Below are 22909 nucleotides of genomic sequence, written 5' to 3'. Positions count from 1 at the left end.
TCCTATGCTGATGGATAGTCGGTCATTTTTTATAACCCCAAGTCACCATCTTTAGTTCTTTTTGAGGGAAATGCACCAGGAAATTCTCCAATTTTAGAGGACTTTCATCTCCTCTCATGCCTCTCAAACACCATGGTGCCTTTCTCTGTCACTCCTCTCTTCCAGCCATCTTCAAATTTAATGACTTTCTCTTGGCCTAAAGACAAGAAGCATGGATGGTACACTTTGAGATTTAAATTGGTTTAAAATTTAGATGACGCTTTCTTCATGAGAGGTGGGTAAAGGGTAGAAATAATTTACAGTTCTCCATGAAACATTTTAAATACTTTTAAAGAGGGGGAAACTGTTGGTGAAGTCCCTGCGTTTTAAAACATGCAGCTCGCCTCATTCATTTCCCTTAAAAATAAAGAGAAATCTTTTCATGATAAGAAAATGACCTTTTTAAAAAACAGTAACAGTATCATGCTATAAACAAATCCAGCCAAGGATGGAAGGAGGTTAGTATCATGTCTGTACTAATTTCAAAGTCACCACCGACTTTCTATGTTATTCCCTAGTGCGAGTTTGTACATCTTCATAATGCCTTCAGAATAATTTATTACATAGTAAAGATTTTAAAAAATCATTATCCTTTTGATCTAAAAATCCTTATACTTCAACTTTAATATGTTCTTTCTGAAGAAGTTGCCACGTATATTTTATTCCTTGGAGAAGTCAACAGTAAAGAACTCAAGTAATGTTTGGAGATCTTCCAAATCCATTTTCTAAAAATTTCATAGAAGTTTTTTGTTGTGTCTATCTACTATGACACATACTTTGGGTACAAAATATAAAGACCTGTGAAACATTTAGATAAAATCTAGGTTGGTGGAAGCATTAGAAAGAATTTCTAGATATTTAAACTAATGATTTAAAGTTTGTTTAATATTTAGAAGTACTTCTTGCCTATGGCAAATATATCAGCACAGCATAAGTAAAATATGCACAACATTGATTTATGTATCTCTGCTTAGGCTACTTCAAACTCTTCTTTTTTTTTACTACCAAAAACCAAAGGTGGCAGACATTTCTGTTTGGTTTGGCATCCCAAAGACCGTTTTTGTGAAAGCAGTCACAGACCACCCAAATATTATAGTATTATATTTTCAATATCAAGGATATATTATTCTAAGGTAATTTTGTTAATTTGTCAAAACTAAAAACCAGTCACGCACACACATCCCTGCACATTCACATGCACACGCACAATGACTAAGCTGATGAATCTTCCTTGAGGAAAAGACTCGAACAATAACCAAATCTATTCTCTCAGGTTCTTTTTAAAAGGTTCACCTCAAATCTACCAAGAGCTGAAGAACTGCAGCTTTTAGGCCTTGCTACGTATTAGCTTTTAAAAATTGTTCCTTTTATGAGGCTCTTAGAAGACAATAGAGAGACCAAAATTAACTCAAACAAGCAAATCTGATCGCACTGTATCATTGCATCATCTGAACAGGGTCACCCAGGGGTGCACTGGGCAACAAGGTTGCATGTCTTGGAGCTCTGAAGAAGGCTTTTTAGACTCCTGTTAAAATAAAGAGGAGTTTTTGTTTGAAAATTTCTTCTGTTAGAACAAAAGGCATTAAAAAGAGTAATAGCTATTTATTGAGTGTTTATTATGTGAGCATTTAGCTCACATAATAGTGATAACCCATTATGTTCATTGGACAATGCCCTTATTGTGGGAGATGAAGGAAGGATAGAGAAAGAACAAGAACACATCTAAACTTCAGAGAGTGTGTGGGACAGGAGACATGAATGTGCCCATATGTCGGGCACGTCATTTCCCCCTATGTTTACAGTATGTGTGCCTAAATGCACTAAATATATTTAATGCCTGATGCATGTTCACATTGTGTTCTGTATGTTATTGTAAGCATTACGCTTTTATATGTGCTTATCACTGTATAGGGTTCCATGTACAAAATCTTGCATTCTCTACTTTAGAGTCAGTTTAAGGGATTTTTCAGGGGTGATTGTTTCTATGTGTGATTATTTTACCTCTTGTTTGAGTATAGAGCTAAGGAAGATACAACACTCTTATACTGCACTAGTTTACATAATCCCCACGGCAACCTTTTAGAATGGGTATTTATATTCTCTCTTGTTATTTTACAAATGGCATAAAAGGATTTCAGAAAGTTTAAGAAATTGGCTGACCACCCAGCTTTTAAATGGAAGAGGTGAAATTCAAATCCAGGTCTGTACGAATCCAAAACCTAAGTTTTAACTGCTTCCGTTATTTTAAAAAGTGGTACGGCCAATCTTCTCTTATTTTAAAGGGATTACTAAAAAGCTGTAGAAATGTATGACATGTTCTATTAGAGAAAAAAATAAAAAAGGGAAAGGCCATTAACTGCATTAATTTTCTGGTGTGGGAAGGAGAATACACCCTTTGTAGAGTTCTGTTCTTCTCCCTTTTGTTTCTCTTCTATCTCTAGGGAAATGACAAAGACAAGCTGAACCTAGAACTGGAAAAAGTCAAAAGTAACTAATTAACTAACTAACTTAACTAACTAACTAACTAACTAAACTACCTACCTACCTACCTAAATAACTAACTAAACTAACTACCTACCTATCTACCTACCTACCTACCTAACTACATCAAAAACAAATTTGCCAGTGAGTTTTATGCCCCTTGTCAAGATTCGGAATACCAGTGTTTGGAAAAGAAAACAGACTCCCATAACTAACCCTGGGAAGTGGAGTCTTCTTAGAAAAAGAGTTGTGATTTAGTTCTAAATAGATTCCTAAAGATTTTCCATCATGCAAAATATGGTGCAATTTGTAAGTAACGGCATAGCTGCATAATGCAGGGCAGTGGCTTTGATGAAAATTCACTGTTTAAGCTAGCAGAGGAGCTACATTTAAGTCAAGGACTATACCCTTTTTATTCAGAACATTTTATACTCTGTCCTTTTAAAAATTAGAGGCACCATGTTTTATAATAATGCCCCCAATGCTATATAAATTATGAGACTCCTACTGACTGTTCATGATTCATAGAAACCATGATTCCTAGAGTTCTAATTTGAGAAATTCCAAGTCTCTGCCCCTCTCCCTAAGTATCTTTGCCCAAGATCGAGGTCCTCCTGGACAGAATAAAATTGCTATTTTGCATCACTCCTTTAAGTTGAAAACTACAAAATACACACAGAAAGATCATCTATGGTATACAAAGCATTCGTACAGAAAAATGCAAGGTCTGTACATATGTGTAGAATGTAAGCCCCGCCTCTCTGCTTTCGTTGCCTTTCCATCCTGCTGCCCATTAGCCATTCTAACCAAGCATCTACAACTGCCTCACTCCAGAATGTTCCATCAAATATTATCAAGGTCAAATCCAAAGACCTCTCCTCATTCCTCGTCCCGATTAAACACCTTGCAGCTTATGGCATACTTGACTTTGCTCTTTGTGATTCTCTCTTCTTCCAGGAAGAGGACAGACTCACCCTTCTTTTCTCTGAGTATCATTCTTCCTCTATCAACTTTGCTGATTCATCTTTGGACTGCCTCCTAAAAGGCAGCCTTTCTAGAATCCAGTTCTTGGTCCTGGTCACTCTAAATCCCCTGTCCGAGACATCTTACTCCCTGATGTAGCTCTACTTATACCTCTGGGTGACGGTTTCCTTATCTCTCTCCTCACGTTTACTCTCTGCCTTATTTTCACTAGAGCATTTCCAAGTGCCTGTTTAACATCTCCATACAGAAATTCAGGAAAACCTATACTCGATATTTTCCCAAACCGAACTTCTTGTTTCCATGCCAGATGTTCTCCTCTTTCTAGCTTCTGTCTCATTTATTAACTTTCTTCTAATCTAATTATCCTACTATAGGCCCTAGAATCACCCTCAAATCTTCTCTCTCCCTAGGAACCCACCTCTGCCCACTCCAATCAGTTATGGCCACTGTCAAGTTACCTCTGAAACCTCCTCTCACCGCATTCCTTCCCATCACCCTCACTGCCCTAGATGAGACCATCATTGACTGGGAGCCTTCTAGTTCCTCTCTTTGGTCCAAGCTCTCCTCCTCCCAACAGAGATTCCACATGTAGAACAATTTTTCTAAAATACAAATTTAATCAAGTCACTCCTTTGTTAATAACTTTCAGGGGTCCAAACTCATATGGTGAAGTCAAAATGCTTTGGCATGCAGTTCTAAGTTCTCCAAGCTGGCCCAGAGGGACCTTTCCAGTCTCCTCTCTGTTCACTTCCAGTTCCTGTCCCACCCACCATTCTCTTCTCTGTTATGAGATTATTCTTCATTCCCCAATCCCAACAGCCTAGATGCAGCTCTGAATCGCGATTCTGTCATCTCCTTTTCTCGAGACAACGCCCGTTGTCTTTTCTACCTGGAACGATCTCCCTCTAGCTTCAAAGCCCAGTCAAGTACTAACTTCTTTGTAAAAGCTTTAATCACATAGTGACATGTATTACTGCCTACAATAATATGTATTATTGCCCATCTTAGATAGTAGGTATTGCATTAAGCCTATTTCAACATCTTCCTTGTTTACTCCTTGCAACAGATCCACGGGTAAGTACTTCCATTTTAACAATGAAGAAACTCAGGCTCAGAGAGATGAAGTAATTTTCCATGTCCCAAAAGCTAGGAAGTGACAGAACTGAGCTTTAAAACAAAATAGTCTCATTTCAAAGAAATGTGTTTAATTACTGTGCTATTCTACCCCCTGTCACCCTTTAGGTCTCTTTCTTCCTACTAGCGTGTGAGTTACTTGAAGGCCAGGATTATGTGAAATTCATCTTTACATGCTCAGTTCCCAGCAGGTAGTAGACAGTAAATGTGTGATGACTTGTCTTCAGAATGAATGACGCTGCAGTGTTCTCCTATAGTTAGAGGCGACCTGCGCTGCTAACGATGATTGGGCTTCTTGCTATTTTGTTCTCATCCCACGCTTGTCACTCTGCTCCTTACTCTGCTCATCCTCGCTCGTTATTGGCTTTATCCTTTCGCCATTGCTTTTTTCGTAAACTCTGTGGGTCTAGGGTGGTTGCGTTGCCGTGTTTACTGGATTAGACTTCTTAATTAACATTTAACTCTCTTTTCCCGAAGAACAAAATGAAAGCACGAATGAAATCACCTTTTAGAATCCCTTATTGAAACATGAGGCAGCGCTCCCACTTATGATGGGTTCCCAGAAAAAGAGGATGGCCCCTCTCAGTAAAAACGATACAGTTGCCATCGCTGTTACTGCAGGATCAATGCAAGGACAGGGATTAACATTTCTGCCCGAGCACCTGATAGCCAATGGTTATGAAGGAGGCACCAGAAATCATGCTGCATCACTTGCATGTGATAAATCTATAAGCTTTAAAAGCATTCTAAATTGATTAAATATGGCAACGAAGAAAATTAGTTTGAAAACGATAATGCGAAAACAATCAAAAAGTGTTTACCATGTACCAGGAGATCTGCAAACTGTTTGATATACCTCATCTCATTTAATAAGGACAAGAATAAGGGAGAGGTACAGGTGCTATCCCCAATTTCCAGAAGAAACAATGGTTTTGACAGCTTAGTAGTAACCCAAGGGGACGATAGTGGACAGAGCTAGGGCTCAAACCCATTTCTCTTTGACTCTAAGATCCCTGCGCTTAATAGATATGCTATCCTCTCTCCAATGAGTTCCCGTCACAAATAATGATATTGGCATCTAGTGAAAGATTAGGTCTGTCTTCCTCAGCCATGCAGCTATTTGTGGCAGAGCTGGGGAAAGAATTTAGGTCTCTAGAGCTTTTCTCCTTAAACCTCCAAGCTCCTCCAATAATATGCTGCACCATCATAGCGCACAGAGTGTACATCATTCTTGTATTTTCTTTATACCTGTTTTTTATTTATACAAGAACAAATTAGAAGTTGAAAGAACCTATGAATATAGACATGGTTTTCCTAGGAGTGACAGTGAAAGAAAATTTTAATATTTTTAAAGCACTAACACCACTTGATGGATCCTTGAGAAAATGACCTTGAGTTGTGTTTTGAGTCTACTTTTTTGTATACATATTTCAGAAAAGCAAATAAAGGTATTTAAGATCAAACTGTCATTCCTGTATCTTAAAACATTCATTAATTGTGATATTCATGTCTATGGTTTTTGTCTAAAATGCACAACACCCTTGTCAATATTCTCATGAAAGTGTCCACACACACGCGCGCGCACACACACACACACACACACACACGTTTTCCTTTAGAAGGCATGAAATTATCTTCTTGTCATTCCCCATGCCCCTAGCTCATTGGTTTGTTCTCTCTCCAGCTTAAAAAATTTCTGTCCAGCAAAGGAACGATCAACATAATGAAAAGGCAACCAAAGGAATGGGAGAGAATATTTGAAAATTATATATCTGATAAGGATTAATGTCCAAAATATAAAAAGGACTCCTATAACTTAATAGAGAAAACCATAGATAATCCCGTTAAAAAATAGGCAAAGGACTTGGAAGTCATCTTTGGTGTCTCTTTTCCGAATGCTTCTCAGTCAATACATCTTGAAATATTACTACTTCTACCTTCAAAATATATTATCAGACATTTATCATCGCCTCTACTGGTCCTAGACACTGTCACCTCTTGTCTTGGTTACTACGATAGCCTCCTAACTGGTCTCCCACCCTGGCTTCTTGTACTTTATTCTAAACACAATAGCCAGAGTGATATTTTTAAATGGGAATTCAGACCGTTTCACTCTTAAAATACCTACATGGATATCCACTTCTCTCAGAACGAAGACTATAATTTTAAATTCTCTATAATGTCCTACATGATCTGGCTCCACTTCTACCTCTTTGACCTCCTGTCCTATTCTCAACTTGTCTTCTGCTACAATCACATCGACTTCCTCAAATCCACCAGGAATATTCCTACAGTCTCTGCACTGGCTCTTCCATCTGCCTGGGACATCAGACCCCCAGAAATACGCTTGTCAGTTTTACTTCACAACTAATTTCCTTGTTTTCCTTAAGTTTTTGTCTGTTAAAATGTAAGCTTTTCAGTTAAGCTTCCACTGTCATCCTCATCCCATTTAAAACTGCAAAACTACAATCACATACTCTCAACTACCTTCGCTCTCTGCTTTTTTTCCATAGCATTGATCACTTTCTGAGTTTTTTTTTTTGTCCTTCTTTCTTTCTCCCACCCCCTTTCTTCCTTCCTTTGCTCCTTTCCTTCCTTTCTTTTTCATTCTTTTCTTTCTCTCTTTCCTTCCCTCCCGCTCTCTTTCGTTCTTTCTTTTCTACGTGTTCATTTTTCACTTTCTCTTTTTCCAAGTACAATCTAAGTTATAAGAGGGTAGGGATCTTTTCTAGTTTGTTCACAGATATATCCTAAACATAATACATAGTGGGTACTCAATAAATATTTTGAATGCAGCGAAAGTTTATAGTTAAATGGTGTTGTCACTTGTCAATACATTTTGAAATTGCCCTAGAGATCAATTTACCAGTCATATGAGAAAGCCGATCTGATTTATTTATGTTTTGGGGCCACTATCCATTTATAAATTAATTTCTCTCTCTCTTTCCTCTGTAAAAGCTCATTCAGTTTTGCTTCCTTTAATTGAGGCAGCAGAGACACAAAGAGAAAATAAACAGAACATTTTTGAATTCAGAGATTACGCAACCATACCAGAACTAGAAGTCATTAGGAGCCCTAATGAAAATCACATAAAATAAATACAGAACTATTATGTTCAAGCCAAAAATATGTTTTCAGTCTCCTTTGAGTGTTCCCTCTCCTCTACCCAACATTTAAAGAGTATTCATAGTTTGCTGCTGGCCCTCCACTATTCCCTATTTTTGTGCTTGTATGAGTTCATTTATTTCTGTGGGCATATATTATAGATCACTGTTAAGCTGTTGATTCTCAAATTGATGTCTCCAGTTCAGATCTCTCCTTGAGGTTCCATTCTCAATAATTATGCAACTATCTATGTTCTCTTTCTACTTGGATGTCTCCGGCTACTTAACACTGTACAAACTTGAAATCTTGGTCAGCCCCTAAACCCAAGCCCTATCCTCTCTAAGTCCTCCCCATCTTAGTACTTAGGAATTCATTCAATTGCTGAAATTGAAAATCCTTGGTTGCTTTTTTTTTCATCAGCTCCTACCTTCAAACTGTTACCAAGTTCCGTATATTCTATTTCCAAAATACATCTCAAATCACTTACTTTTCTACCTTGGTGATGGCTACAGCATTTTCCCTAAGTTCCAAAAGAAATCGATGCTAAATAAAATGCTAAGGAATTCCAAGGAATGGGAGTTCACAGGTAGAGAGATCGGAATGGACATCCAGGCATCTTCGAGAATTCTTTAACACGAGATGGGAATGTGATGGACGGGTGGGTTTGGGGCTAACAATGAAAGCAAGGGGTATAGGCTAAACAAAGACACAGAGGAGAAAAGAATATGCTCTGGAAAAAGTAAGTAGCCCAGTTGGATTGGAGCTGAAAATACATTTAGAGGAGAAGTGGGAGCAAGGGCTAAAAACATAAAATTGGACTATATTGTGGAGGGCCTGAAACACCACAGAGGGACAGATTAAGTTGATTTGCGTACTTCCTGCCTTCCCATCGTGCCTTGTTGTGCGAAGCCATAAGTGTGTATCAGCGGAAGTGGAAGACGGCCTGTATTCTCTTAATTGTTCTGCATTTCACTAGGGTCTTTTCGGTTCTGAATGAACAAGAGAATGCCCCAGAATATATAGAACTTTTTCTACTCTTTTTTTTTCTATAACATCAATTATTAAGCAACACTATTAGCAGAAGCACATGCTTATTATAATAGTAATTGCTTCCACGTGATTATTTTCAGAGCATTTCTTTATGTACTGAGATATTTATCTTACATGCAGCACTACTTATTTTGTAAAAATACCAATAGCTGGGATACCACTGTGTTTATGATTACTATCCTCATTGAATCAAAGGCACCACAGATAGAGGAAGTTTTAAGAATATTTAATACATCATTTACTTGATTCTCTCTCCTCAAGGTGCTTCGCAGATTGTCTTAGCAGATGTGAATTTCCTTTCATCATGTGGAATACAATTCTATCCTTGGTTTGTTATAAATTAATCTGAAATAAAGTCCTGCATTCTGAACAACAGCTGACATATTTACTATATAAAAAATTCCCTACCCAACTCAAAGCGAGCTTTAGTTTTTGGTAATGCAACCATTTTAAACCGTTTTCCAGTTTTTGAGCCTGATGGATTAAATGAATTTCTGAGATCTCCAGGTCCATACTGTTTTTTTCTTTGTTTCTCTCTCCCTCCCTCTCTCATTTCATATATATATGGTGGTCTATCTTACAGAAAATATTCTCATGATTTTGAGAATGTGGACAAGTGATTTTCACACCTGTAAATGAACATTTCAAGCCATTCGTATAAATAAAACACAACTGGATTTACTCTGGGATCATGTAGGCATTGTAAAAAGTTACTATAAACTCAAAAATGAGAAGAATAATTCTATTTTCTTATCTAAAGAAGACATAAAAATAACAAAATAATAAATACAAATAGACAATAAACACATGGGAAGCTGCTCAGCTTCACTCTTATTCATAAATAAAAACCAGAATAAAAATATCTTCATCGATAAATAAAAAAAAATATTGAAATATTTTTCAGTGACTCCTGAGCACGAATGTGTGTGCCAATCTCTCTCACGCAGTGCTGGTGCAAGTGTAAATTTTCCTATAGAAAATTGGTTGAAGAGAATTACAATTCTGCATAACAATGTATGTCTTGAATCTTCTTGAAATTTATCATAAAAAAAAATAGGAACGTGTACAGAAATTTAGCTATAAAGAGTTGATTCACCGCACTGTTCTTTAATGCTTCAGAAGTAAAAATAAGTTAAATGTCCAATGAAAGGAAATCAAGGGAATGTCTTATGCTAAAGAAATATTTGAACTCCTTAACTATTGCAGAAAACATTTAATGCCATGGAGAAATGTTTATATTTTCTGAAAAAAAATATAGCTACATAGGGCTTGTAAACCATGATATCAACTTCTGTAAAAATATTTATATTGCACACACACATACATACATAAGCACACAGACTGAAAAAAATATGCACCAAAATATTAACCATGGTTATTTCTGTTGTCAAGTTTACAGGTGATTTCTATTCTTCTTCAAGCTTTTACTCTGTGTGTTTGTGTGTGTGTATGATACACACCCTTGCATATTTTCATATGTTTTAGATATACTTTTGTACTTATGTTATATAGCTTACACATATGCATATTTACATATACATATATTATATATTAACATGTGTTAATGTTATATATTATATATCTTACTTTGGACATCATAAAGAATTAACAATTAAAAAACAGCCTTTTTTTTTTTTCTTAGCAATTATTAATACTAAAGTGAAAACTGGTAGCATAAGGATTCTGTTTTATTTTGAGAGTCCAGATGACTAAGACTATTCAGAAAAGCAAAAAAGATACCACTTTGTATCAAATCTTATGGAACCTGGTGAATATATTTACTTACTAAATAAATGCTGAAAAAACTTAATGTACACTTTCAAGTGTTAGGAAAAAATATATACTCAAAAAGTTAAAATGAGAGAATTGTAAAAGAGAAACATAGTAAGATTGAAAAAAGTAAAAAATAAAGACAAATAGAAGAATTGAAATGAAGTAAATATATCTCTTTCAAGTCAGATTTTTATAAAAAGAGGGACAAAAATAGAAAAGATTAGGAATGAGAAGAGAGAACGATCTTTACAGGAGAACTTAAACAAATTGCTTGAGAATATGACACCGAAAGGGCGAGAAGGATGTAGAAACAGGAAAAATCTTCAAGAAACTGTTAATCAATGTGAAGTAAGTCTAGGCAATGTTCACCTATGACACACTAGCTGCTCCTTTAAAAATAATGTTATGACCTGTTTTCCTGTACATAGCAGTATTTGATGCTATTTCATTATTTAATCATGTGATTAGTATAAACTCTTGAGTCCATTTATTCTAACACTGTATGGTAAGTGTAATAATAGATTACTCTGTAAGGAACATTCCCTGTACTCGATGAGCTTCAAATTAGATGCTTTTCAAATTTTAATATCTTAATTACAACTAGTCAGTGTTAATATGCTAGTCAGTGGTTAATTTCTCCTACTGAAAAGTCAGGGAGCACAGCTCTTCGTAGTCTCGAGTTTTCTTGGGTCCTCCCACCTGGATTATGGCTTCTCCCTCTGTGCAAATGTGTGTGCACATGTGTGTGTCCGTGTGTGTGTCCGTGTGTGTGTGTCTGTGTGCTTTAATTGGAAGCTTCCTAAAGTATAACAGTTTCTTCTAAAATAGACTTAGTACTTCTCCAATTCTTCTTGGTCAGACCATAATTTCTTAGCATGAAAAGCAAGGCTCTAAGTCATCAGGTTCCTAAGCCTCTTATTGTTTTGTATCTGCTGCTGTCTAGTGAAATCACTATGTTCCTATTAGTCTGATTAGAGGTGGATTTTTTTTTGGAAGAGAATGTTCCTGAATAATCATTATAATCTTTGCATCACCTCCTCATTCTTCAACCACCATACACATTGGTTTTCCCTCATTTGAAATATCTATCAGATCTTATTCCCACTATATAAACCCTAAGCCTCATTTACAACCTAATTAAAACTCTGTCTCCTCAAAGCTGCTCTTACTATTCCAGTCTGCTGACGTATACAATGCTTATTTCCTTATTTCTCTTTTGAGAATAGACAGGACATTCTCTGTACATGTATAGGGGTACTTGCTTTCTTCAATAAACAATGAAGTAAATATTTTCATCTATCCATATAAGAAGTGAAAGTTGACACATGGAATCGAGAGAAGAAAATAGGAATTATTTATAAAAATACGAAGGGATGATCGGTACAGATAGCTATGAGCAACAGGAAAGACAACTTAATAGGCTGCCACAAGATTATCGAAATATTATGAGAAGAGCCTGGTTGCTTAGACTTCTTTTGTCTGCTGAGAAAAAAAATGTCTAAAACAATGGTCACTTAACATTTTGTTATATACCTATATAAATATAAAACTCTTGGACAGACCTCCAATCTACACATTTCTGCATTTATGTTATCTATTACATGTGTGTATACAGATAACTAATATATTACATGCACTATAAAACATACTCAAGAATAGAAATTTTAAAAATATAAAGAGAAGAAAAGTAAATTTAAACAGAAGTTTTCATTTTTTTCTTCATCCCAGTAAATTGTGATGTTAAAGTCATATTTTTGAAACATGACCCCACTAATCTTCACAGAAAAGTAAAATGAAATGATAGACGACTTCACAGATGGGGTGATCAGTCCTCCTGGATGCAGGGTGTTACAGGGGCAGATACAATTCTAGGGGATGAGATCAATGTTGGGAAGGGAGGACATAGAAGAATATATTTTATATTTTAAGAAATCAGCCCCCCAATCAAATCAAATATTACTTTTTTGATGACTCAAACTGGTTCAGGGCTTCCCAGAAGCAAGAGTTCTCATGAGAGAATTGAGAGACAGTGGCCTTTTTACATGTATTCTGATTTACATGGGTGGAACAGCCTAACTGGAGCAGTGGTGTGAGGCTTTAAAAATTACTAACGGAGTTCAAGTGAAGACAAGTTCAGCACAGGCACCTCTCCTCTACTCCCCCTAAAACTGTGCACTGCGTCATGTGTACAGTCCTCATTTTGGCATTTTCATATATGGCTTTATGTTACCATCTGCCTTGAACTTGATTAATTTCTACTTCTTGATATCTATCCCTCTCAATGACATCCCTCCTTCCAAATGCCCCCTCCTCCAATACACATACAGCGCAGACCCACATACAGAGAGACACACAGAAAGGCTTTCTATAATGCTGAGCATCAAGCAGCCGCTTCTTAAATCTTTTCAGAAATAAAATAAGCACCCTCCAAATTAAAGTATCTCCTCATCTGAGATTACTTAACTACTTTTCGCCAATGCTAAATAAAACAACATAGTTTTATAGGCATTATATATACGTATTAAAATATGCACACCTAAGCGATGTGCATTTGCTTTCAAATGCCAATTTTCTTTTTTAAATTTATTTCAAAGATCCTTTTCAGCCAGGAATTGTATAATAGTGTATTTCTTGCATTAAATACATTATAAAGAAATACTTTTCAAACCTCTTCTTGTGCCTAGCTCTCTCCATGTAAATCCATGCCCTCCCCCCATCCCTTTTATGTTTAACGAAAGCAGAAATATTGCTGTCGTGTTGATCTTTTTAATTCCCTTTGGGCCAGTATAAACCTCCATGAATGGAAGTTCCAAAGAACACCAGCTCAAATATTTCAGTTCCTTCCATTAGTAAACATGCTTGTATTTCAATTATCATTTCTCCTTCACGAATATCCTTAGGATGCGAAGAGAACTGGGTGTGTATTGCACTGTGAATGAGAGCCTTCCCTGAATAATGCTTGGGTATCCTCCTTATCCACTTGTAGAGGTGCACGTCTCAGTTTGTGGAGCGCCGTTTCTGGCTCTCACTTGTTCCCAGCTCAGCATTTTCCCCAGCGCTACTCCAGATCTTTCTCTCTTGGGGTGCTAGAGTCTTTGAATTTCACTGCATTTTCCTCTTCTAGCCTTTGCTCTATTGTCTTCCACTTCAATGCAACAGACTCCGTAAACCACTTGCCTGACCGAAACTGGACAAAAATTAGCACAAAGTCATTGTTCTCATCTTTAAATGGCTTTCTCCCCAAAAGTCCTCGATCTGCTCAAGTAGCTAAAGTTTTGAAAATTTATTTCCTAAAAGTCCACCTAGATGCCTTCACATTAAAATTGCTTTAAATATGTGTTAAAATCAAAGATCCTGACTAATTTTTCAGTACTTCAGGGCACCTGCTTTAGAAGATGGTCACGGCATATCACCCCTTTACAATTTCCTCTAACATACATAATTACTTTACTAAATTCCAAATTAAACTTATTTTTCCGTGATTTCATTTTATTTTAGTTTAGTTTATCCTTAAAACTATTTTAAATTTGTTCTAGAAAAATTAAGCTCATTTTACAGATGAGTCAAACTTATAAAAAGATGTAACAACTACTCTAAACACATGTTAACTTAAACTAAAATTGCTGGTTTTCAGCTATTTTTATCAATTTTAGTATCTCTTGATTTTCCTAAAGTTTGCATGTAGGTCAAGGTTGATAACTCAAGTGCCCACAAAGGCTATGGCAGACCTTAAATAAGAGGAGCCACGTGATGGAAGCTCAGGTGACTCAGATGACATGGGCCCAAATAGAAACATTACAGTTATTATTTCTAACCCAATCGGTCCCTGGAGGAACAAGTATTACTGGGTCTTTTATATTTCAAGAGAAATCGAAAGTACATATTTCTAATATGAAATCTCCCACTTTTAAAATGTTGGTTTATGTCTAATTTTGTAGACATTGCATTGACCAAGTGAACAACTCATAAACGATAGCTCGTGACCTCCATTTTTACTGACTATTCCATCGATCTCCTACGTCCACCTTTGACTCTAATATTCCTCAAACTGAATTCAGGGAAACCACGAAGGACAATTTTCTAGGCAGTGGTTTCAGCTGGTACTAAATAATATTCAGCATTAAATCACAAGTAATGGTTTTGCCCTTATGGATAAGCATGTATGCATAACACCTACACATTCACAATTTCTATCCTATTTACAAATCTATCACTTCAACTTTCCTCTTTGCACTCAATGGCATCTCAATTTCAGAACGGGACAGTGAAATGTCTCATTGCTTCTCATATGCTCTTTTCAATCCCTTTTGAATTTGCTGTTATTTTCTGCTCAAATTCATCCTGATTCAGCTGTCTGTAGAAAATTTATACTGTCAACTTCCTTAGCTTTAACTCATTTTATTTATGGCCTTAATAATTGATTACATCTCTCCCCCAAATGGAAATTTAATTTGATCCTTGACAAACAACAACTAAACTAAAAAGTGGCTGGACGGTAAGCAAAAAAGTTAAAGAGTTTTCTGAGTGAAGAGGCTTCCAGTCGTGACTGACAAAAACATTTTGCCTCTCACTCATTTACCGTCTTTGCTACTTAACTGAAGTGAAAGTACAGATATCAGGAACTCAGCAGCTTAAAACCAAATGATTATCCACCAAGCCCAATGTCTCCCCAAAGGCCTGGAGATTACATATGTAATAATCAGGCTGGCCCTGCCAAAAGGAAGGCTTAGTGCTTCATTTTATTTATTGTATTTATTGAATGGGGCCATCGCTTGATAGCCCCTGGGAGCACTGACAAACATGAAAGAAATCACCAAAGGAAAGGAAGAAATATATAAATAACTGAGAACCGTGACACTAAAGTTTATAATCTGGAACGCGCAGCACTGGAATCGGGCACATACTTTGACAGTCCTTCTAGTATTCTGTTCTACTTTAATGTAAGTATGGCTTAATTTGCCAAAAACCTAAATCACTGAAGTCTCATACAGGTTTGTTTGTAAAACATCAACCTTTTCCTTGCTTATGTATTAAGCTATTTGACAATGTGATATTTCTAAATTTTGTCTGTTCTGTATTAACAACTGTATTTTAGCATTGTGATAATGATATATTTAGGACTCCTACTAATAATTTTACAAAAAGGGATAATAAACTTCTTGTAAAATCAGGTGCCTCCACAGCTTCTAATATCTGCAGTTTTAGAGAATTCAGTCAGAGTTATTAAAATCAAATCATCTTTTAATTTCGGAACAGACAAGACTGAGAACCTGTGACATTTTGTTCTCATGTCTTTTTTTTCAATCCATACTCAATTTACATTCTTCTTTATAAATGTTGCTCTTTCAAATTTGCATGTATAAAAAAATAAAGCTTAAAAACACAGTTTGAAATCATTGTCACCAACATGGATTTGAAGTTTGTTTTGTTTCCTTTCATGTTTTTTAAGGAATCGAGACATTTTCTTTAGGTTATATGGAAGTTTTTCCATGGAATTTGGAGAAAAAAAATCATCCCCGTGTCAATATCAAAAGTACAGTCAAATATTACTATATGATTTTTGTAGCCAACTCTCTTATTATTCTTACTCTGACTTTAAGAGTAAAATTATGAGCCCTGGGATATAATTATCTGGTACATCTACAGTAAGTTTTACATCGTTCTAGGCATTTTCTGTAACTTTTAAATGTAGGGCGGGGGAGAAGAAAAGCGTACAGGGGATTATGAGACACAAAATAAGTTTAAGAGTGTGTAAGAGTAACAGCGTGGGGCGGAGAAAGAAACCCGCAGAAGGTCTTGGATGTGTTTACTTACAGGGCACTCTGTTGTGAAATTTTCTGAGGAGGCGCTTTTGGAAGAGAAAGGAAAAAACTTACCTCATATGACAAATGAACGCGATGTGGTTGGCAGTTAACGACCTGCAGACACTGTCCCTGGTACTAAGGAAGATGCTCCCTCCCCTCAGAGTTCATGCCTCACGTCTCAATTAACATGCAGCGAGTACGCGGGTGTGCTCAAGCCCTTCTGAGGAGACACGAACACTGCAGACCTCTGCCAAGAGGACTCACAATCTAATAGAATCTGTGTTCCACAAATACACTTTACACAAATCCATTATGTGCCGAGAGCCGGCCTGTTTTATAAATGCATTTTGTGAAATGCAATGGAATTAACCCAACATTTATATTTTCAACCTCAAAGTACATTATGAGAATTATAAATTTCCCAATTGACAACAGATGAAAATGAACATTGTCCTTATTTACTTTGGGTGGAATCGGAGAGGGGAAGGATAGGATAATTTTTTTTAAAGCTTTAACCAAGGCCAGATTTAGTTTTCTGTAATTTTTGGCTTCCTATCCCAGTGCCAAGCTCATTTTCTTTGTCTTTTTCCTTTTTCTTTCTGCATTTCCAATAAAATAACTGAAACTAGAGTTATGCTGTGGGGAAAAGAAAAACTCAAGGATATTTTAAAGTCCCCAAGGTGAAGAAACTGCCTAAGGGACTCAAGAGTACATAGACCAGATTTTTTTACAGTGTGTGCTATTCCGCATTTTTAAGAAGGCAATTAGTTATTCTTGTGTATTAGTGACTGCCCCATTTTCTTCTAACTCGGGTGATACCAAGAGCCTCGGAGAGGATATATTTTAAGTGGGACATTTATTACTCAAAAAAAGGAATGATTCTAATTTGAAGTCACTGGAAAAGCCCTTTCTGTAGATGCAGTCAAATTTCATAGCGGTAAAAACAGCCCGGCTGTTGTCAGCTCTCATTGCCATTTCTAACTAAGCCATTGTTAACTCAAAGACAGAGTTAAAAACCAGATAAAATAACCAGAACCCGAGGGTTTTGTCTGTTTAAAGCCACCCGAGCCAGCACAATGTTAACGTGATGGTCATACAGTGAGTGAAGGACTCAGAGCTGTAAGTGGTGATAATTCTAAAATGTCCATGTTGAAAAAAAAGAAAAATTCCTCTGTGTTCAGCTTAACAGGACCTTCAAGTTTCTAGTAGGTCGTCTTTGTCACAGCAGCATGCAAGAAGAACTGTTGGCAGTTGGGAGTTTTATTACGTTCGTTTGAAGGTTGGATACATATTCCATACTATAGAGAGAGAAGGTGGTTTTGAGATGTTTTCACTTTCTACCTATATTTAGCAAAACACAATAGAGAAAATTTTAAATAAGCACTGTGAAACTCTATGTACCCCCAAGATCCTACCATAAAAATGAAATTTAAAAAGGTATGGGATCCAAAGAAAAGATTCATTGTATGAGCACGTCTCCTTAAAATCTAAAATGAAATCGGAGTGCTTCTTTTTTCAAAGCATAGATTCTTGTTACTTCCTGTTCAAGAGAGGCATACCTAAAAGGTTATTGATCTGGTTCTGAAGGACAGAGTGTTTATTATGGAGGAAGCCATTGCGGGGTACGAGTGTGAGGAAATTAATGATGGCTTCGCAAGTGTCCATGCCGTGGTGTGAAACCAGTGGGGCAACTGTCAATCTATATGATAATACATCCCCCAACTTCATAGAATCAGTGATGTGAAAACACATTGATTTCTCTGTGAGCTAAACAGACTTTGTCAAAAGGAAAGAGCAAGAAGTCGACTGAAGTTAACACCTCGGCCTGCAGAATAGCTTGTTCCTCACTTTTTATTTTCTTAAAAGTTTATGATGTGACGTGTAAAATTTCTCGTTTTTATTTCTGGCTCCAAATGACAACAGAACGTGCATTATGTACCTACCTCTTTTGAATATGGGAACTACTGAAGAATCTTAAGAAGAGAAAAGGAAACACATTCTAAATGTACATTTTAAAATAACCATCTATCACCAAACCTTGGACTCCGGCTTCGGTATCTCCTTTGTGCTCTGCCAGATGCAGGCACGAAAGAGTTGTTTAGTGCTTCTATTTTTCGTCATGCGATTCTGACTACATTATAACTAGCATTATAGAAAAAAAAAATGAGATGCTGTATCTAAGGTTGTATTTCTTATCAGTACGTAGGTATTTATATAGGCTCCTTCAAGATGAAAATTGCTCAAATGTGATGTTTCAAATAATGTTGGAAAAAGGAGATGACTACTGGTCTACCAAATACACCATGAATTATAAAGTTCTACCATCCATAACAGTTCTAGGTAAATTTAAGGCAAGTATTTTTGCTCCCTTTGCTTCACTGGAAACCTCCCCTTATTAGTTGAGTTTTTAAAGATGGATATAGTTTTAAAAAGAGAGGGTGCAGACTCTATAAATACATATAAACAATTCTGTGTAGATGGTTCCCATGAGACCAATGAGAATACCAAATGTGGAAGATCTCCTGACACACCTTGTTTAAAATGTTCCTTAAGTTCTTGGAGTGTAAGTGATTTTATTTATTAGGCCATCAAACTGCCTCCATGTATGATCCTATCTGACACACAATGAAGTTAAAAAAAGTACATCGGTAAATGAATTCAATGTATGCCTTTAAGAAAACTTCTGAAAGTAATTTCCTATCAACTAAGCATCACAGAGTGTTGTATGTGCCAAGTGTCAGAATTCTGTTAAAATTCAAAAGGAGTCAAGTGCAGATTTTTCCTTGAGAGCACACCTTGATTAGCTACACGAACGAAGGCATAAGACGCATACCCTTGTCCCCACTGTAGAATAAATTATTTCAGAATTAAACATAACTTTAAATGCAACAAAGTGACATCTTTTTAAATTTATGCAACTTACCTAGGAAATGATGTATTTTCAACAGTTTTGAGATTAAGTAATATTTAGCTATGCTTTTGCATTCACAACAAGCTGTATGCCTGCAAATTTCTTTTTCTTTTTTTAAATGCAAGAAAATACTTAAAGCTGCTCTAGTAGGAGTTTATAATATTTATATAAACATCTTTAACTGATCTATTTGTAAACATTTTAATGGTAATTCTTTTTAGCAAACACACAATATATTCATAACAACCCACATAGCATTTGATGTTTTCTTCATAAATCAACTGTAGCTAATGCAATTTGTCTTTTAAAAACGTTTTTGACTAAACACAGTTCTGAGTCTCTCAGAAATCCACAAATAAGCACCTTATCTCTTTAATGACTTTCTTAGGCTTCCCTATATTTACTGCTTAATGATCGGAAGCATTTAATTTTCAAAGTTTCATTAAAACCTATCTACAAAGCTGATGGATAAGCAATAGTGATTTGTGATAGAAGATGTGGGAAGCCATTAACCTACACAGGTACCAAGGAGAAAAGTAAACATATAAGAGAACACTTTTTTGAAGACAAGTCTCTTCCTATTTGTCATTATTAAACTCCAGAGTATCTGCTCCAAGTTTGATCTTCAATACGGATATGAGGCATTGCCGCCTGGAAATGAAAGTCTAAGATAAGGTAGCATTCTTAAGAGATCTTCATGAAAAAAAATAACCCGGGTTGCCATTAACTGGGAAGGGGAAATCAATACAAAGACCTAGAAACTTGTGGAGAGAGGACATTTTCTAGGTATAGGTCATAGTTTATCAAGTTTCCACTTTTGCAATGTAATTTACTTGCTAATAAGACCCACTGACTATACCTGGCTACTGTGTTATCATCAAAAAGAGATTTTAAAATTCTCTTCTCATTTCTTATGCACTTGAGGTTGGCTGGTTTATTTTCCCCCAGCTCAGACTGAGTAGACGAAGTCAATTTAAAAGAAAAATGAATGGTTTTAGATGCCTCTTTATTAAAAAAATGAAAAATAAAACGTCCCAAGCCCAACACTGCGCAGTACCCAGAACATTCAAAGGTATTTAAGAAGCAGGCCTACCGTTCTCATCATCTGACTTATTGTCGTTGTCAGAATCGGTCAAGGTAAGGGCCGAGTTCTCACGGCTGGACAGGCCGGAGCTGCGCCTGGATTTTATCCCTCTCCCCCAGAGTCTGATGGCGTGTTCTGGAGACACCCCTCCCTCTGTATCCGAGTCAGCGTCGGACCCTGTGCTCAGAGAGTAGCCCTGGTGAAGGATGCCCATGTCGGAGCAGTAGCCGCTGCGGTGTGGGGAGGGCTCGCAGATTCCCAGCTCAGCAAGCGTGAAGTTAGTTCCTAGGGTGACAGCAAGAGGGACTGATTAAAAGCTGTGACATGCTTTCTATAGCTAAATTTCATTCTTACAGAAAGCAAACAGACACTTTTCCCATCAAAGAAAAAAAAAAATTGGCAAGATTTGTCACGGTACATATAGGACGAGGTCTTGCACAAGAGTATTTAGGATATCCCCAGCTCAGCAAGCGTGAAGTTAGTTCCTAGGGTGACAGCAAGAGGGACTGATTAAAAGCTGTGACATGCTTTCTATAGCTAAATTTCATTCTTACAGAAAGCAAACAGACACTTTTCCCATCAAAAAAAAAAAAAAATTGGCAAGATTTGCCACGGTACATATAGGATGAGGTCTTGCACAAGAGTATTTAGGATATTGGGGTAAATTTGAGAACAAAAAAGTAAGCGTCTAAGATTAATTTTCATCCTAGGACAAAATGCTCAGGTTTTATTTTTAAAAATTTTAAGCATTTACTGTTGTCCAGGTGGCACCATGTAGCTAAAAAGCAAAGAAACAAAAAATGCTGAATTTAGAATAATACCTAACATATACCGAGCACTTACTTTGCTCCAGGTATCTTTTATTTTACAACTTTTATTTTAAATTTTATAACAATTTTAGAAAGAAGATAATACTATCGCAATCATTCTATAAATAAGGTGACAGAGGAACAGAGAATTTAAGTGACTTACCCAAGGTCACACATCTAGATTGTAGCAAAACCTGGATCTGATCTTGAGCAGTGTGTCTTCATGCCAAAGAACCTTAATCCTCCAATAAATGTGAGTGGTGGCCAGGAGACCTGGTACCAGTCCTAACTTTCCACTGGTCTCACTGTGCAAGTCTTTTACTCTTTGAGCCTCACTGTTCCCATTTGTAAAATCTTGGCATCAATCTCTTAAATTCTTCTCAGGATAACTGTGTGTCTTCTCAGGATAACTGTGTGTCTATATACCAAACTGTTTTTTTAAATGAGTTACATATTTAATTAAATCAGTATCCTATGGATGAAGAGTTAGTCCTTTTGTTTTTAAGTGATATCAAACAATTTCACCTTGCTAACACAAGGTTTCACCAATGAACAGTGAATATGAGTGCATGTGGGTGTGTGGTTGTAGGAGAACAAGAGGTTAAAAAATGTGTCCAAGGTCACACTTGGGAGTGTGGCTGGTCCAGGATTCACCTCTAATCCACAGAACCCAAGCCTGTGCTCTTTCTACAATGTAAAATGGTCTCAATCAAAAACCAACTTGGCGACATTTTTGCATAGTGAATGCTCTATTTGTGTGCTTTACCATTCAGGTTCTCAAAAAAAAAAAACAAAAAAAACAAAAAAAACAAAACAAAAAACAAAACATTTTAAGGCTTCAATGCAAATTAGATGGAATCATGTGGTACACTCCATTTATTGACATATAAAGCTGTTTTTCTGTCTTTAACCAACATATAGACAATAACAAAACGCAGTGAAGAAATGCACTACTGTAAGTAAAGAAAACTGTATAAACAACATCAGAACCATGAGATTACTCACTCTATGTATAATGATTATATGAGAATCGCTCCCTGTCACTCACGTCTGCAAGCTCACGATAAACTTCGCACTCTATGATATTCCACATACATGATATCATTTCTCAGCTTTTATTTTTAAAAAGCACCAAATCACTGTGCATATGAACCTAGTGTGACTTCAATTTGTAACAGGCACATATTTTTATTCTGAGGTCTGAGTTTCCTTTTCTCACTGAGCACTGAACTTCCACAGCTGTATCTGGCTGTGGCAATGGAATCAAACCCAATTCTAGACATAATTGTCTCTGCAGACTGAAACCTACTCATTGGGGAGCTAACCCAAGCACACAGTCCTGTGGGCACGGGATGACTTCCTATCCCCTGCACAGGGAAGAGGGACGTCCTCACTGCCATCAGCACAGTTCTAAGTGCTGCCGTTTATTCCCTGGGCCTACTTTGTCACGCTGTCTGAAATTCTCTGCCCAGCATACTCTGTTCCAGTTTGGATACCTGGTCATTCGCTACTGTCTCATAATTGTACGTTAAAATGTATATTTCACTTTCAGTAGTCTGCAAACTAAAGGTATTGAGTTAATATGTAGATTTGATGCTATAATACTTTTCTCTCTATTGTTGCTTTTCACATTCTTAAGTAAATGAAAAAAAAAAAAGTTGTTGAATGCTAGTATTCTTCCTTCTTGTCTTTAGGGCTCATTTTTTTTCTAGACAGTCATGAAACATATTGCTTC

The 22909-nt window shown here is 36.5% G+C and overlaps 1 protein-coding gene across 1 annotated transcript in view; it reads right to left on the bottom strand.

The window, feature by feature from the left end:
- Positions 1-22909, bottom strand: part of TENM2 (teneurin transmembrane protein 2) — an 845679-nt gene that overhangs the window by 757721 nt on the left and 65049 nt on the right. Inside the window, exon 2 of the mRNA XM_025042998.1 lies at positions 20375-20650. Coding sequence (XP_024898766.1) covers positions 20375-20650 — 276 coding nt within the window. The remainder of the gene's footprint in view (positions 1-20374; positions 20651-22909) is intronic.

Source organism: Pteropus alecto, unplaced genomic scaffold, assembly GCF_000325575.1.
Source record: "Pteropus alecto unplaced genomic scaffold, ASM32557v1 scaffold40, whole genome shotgun sequence".
NCBI classification, from domain to species: Eukaryota; Metazoa; Chordata; class Mammalia; order Chiroptera; family Pteropodidae; genus Pteropus; species Pteropus alecto.
This window is presented reverse-complemented; position numbering and strand designations above follow the sequence as displayed.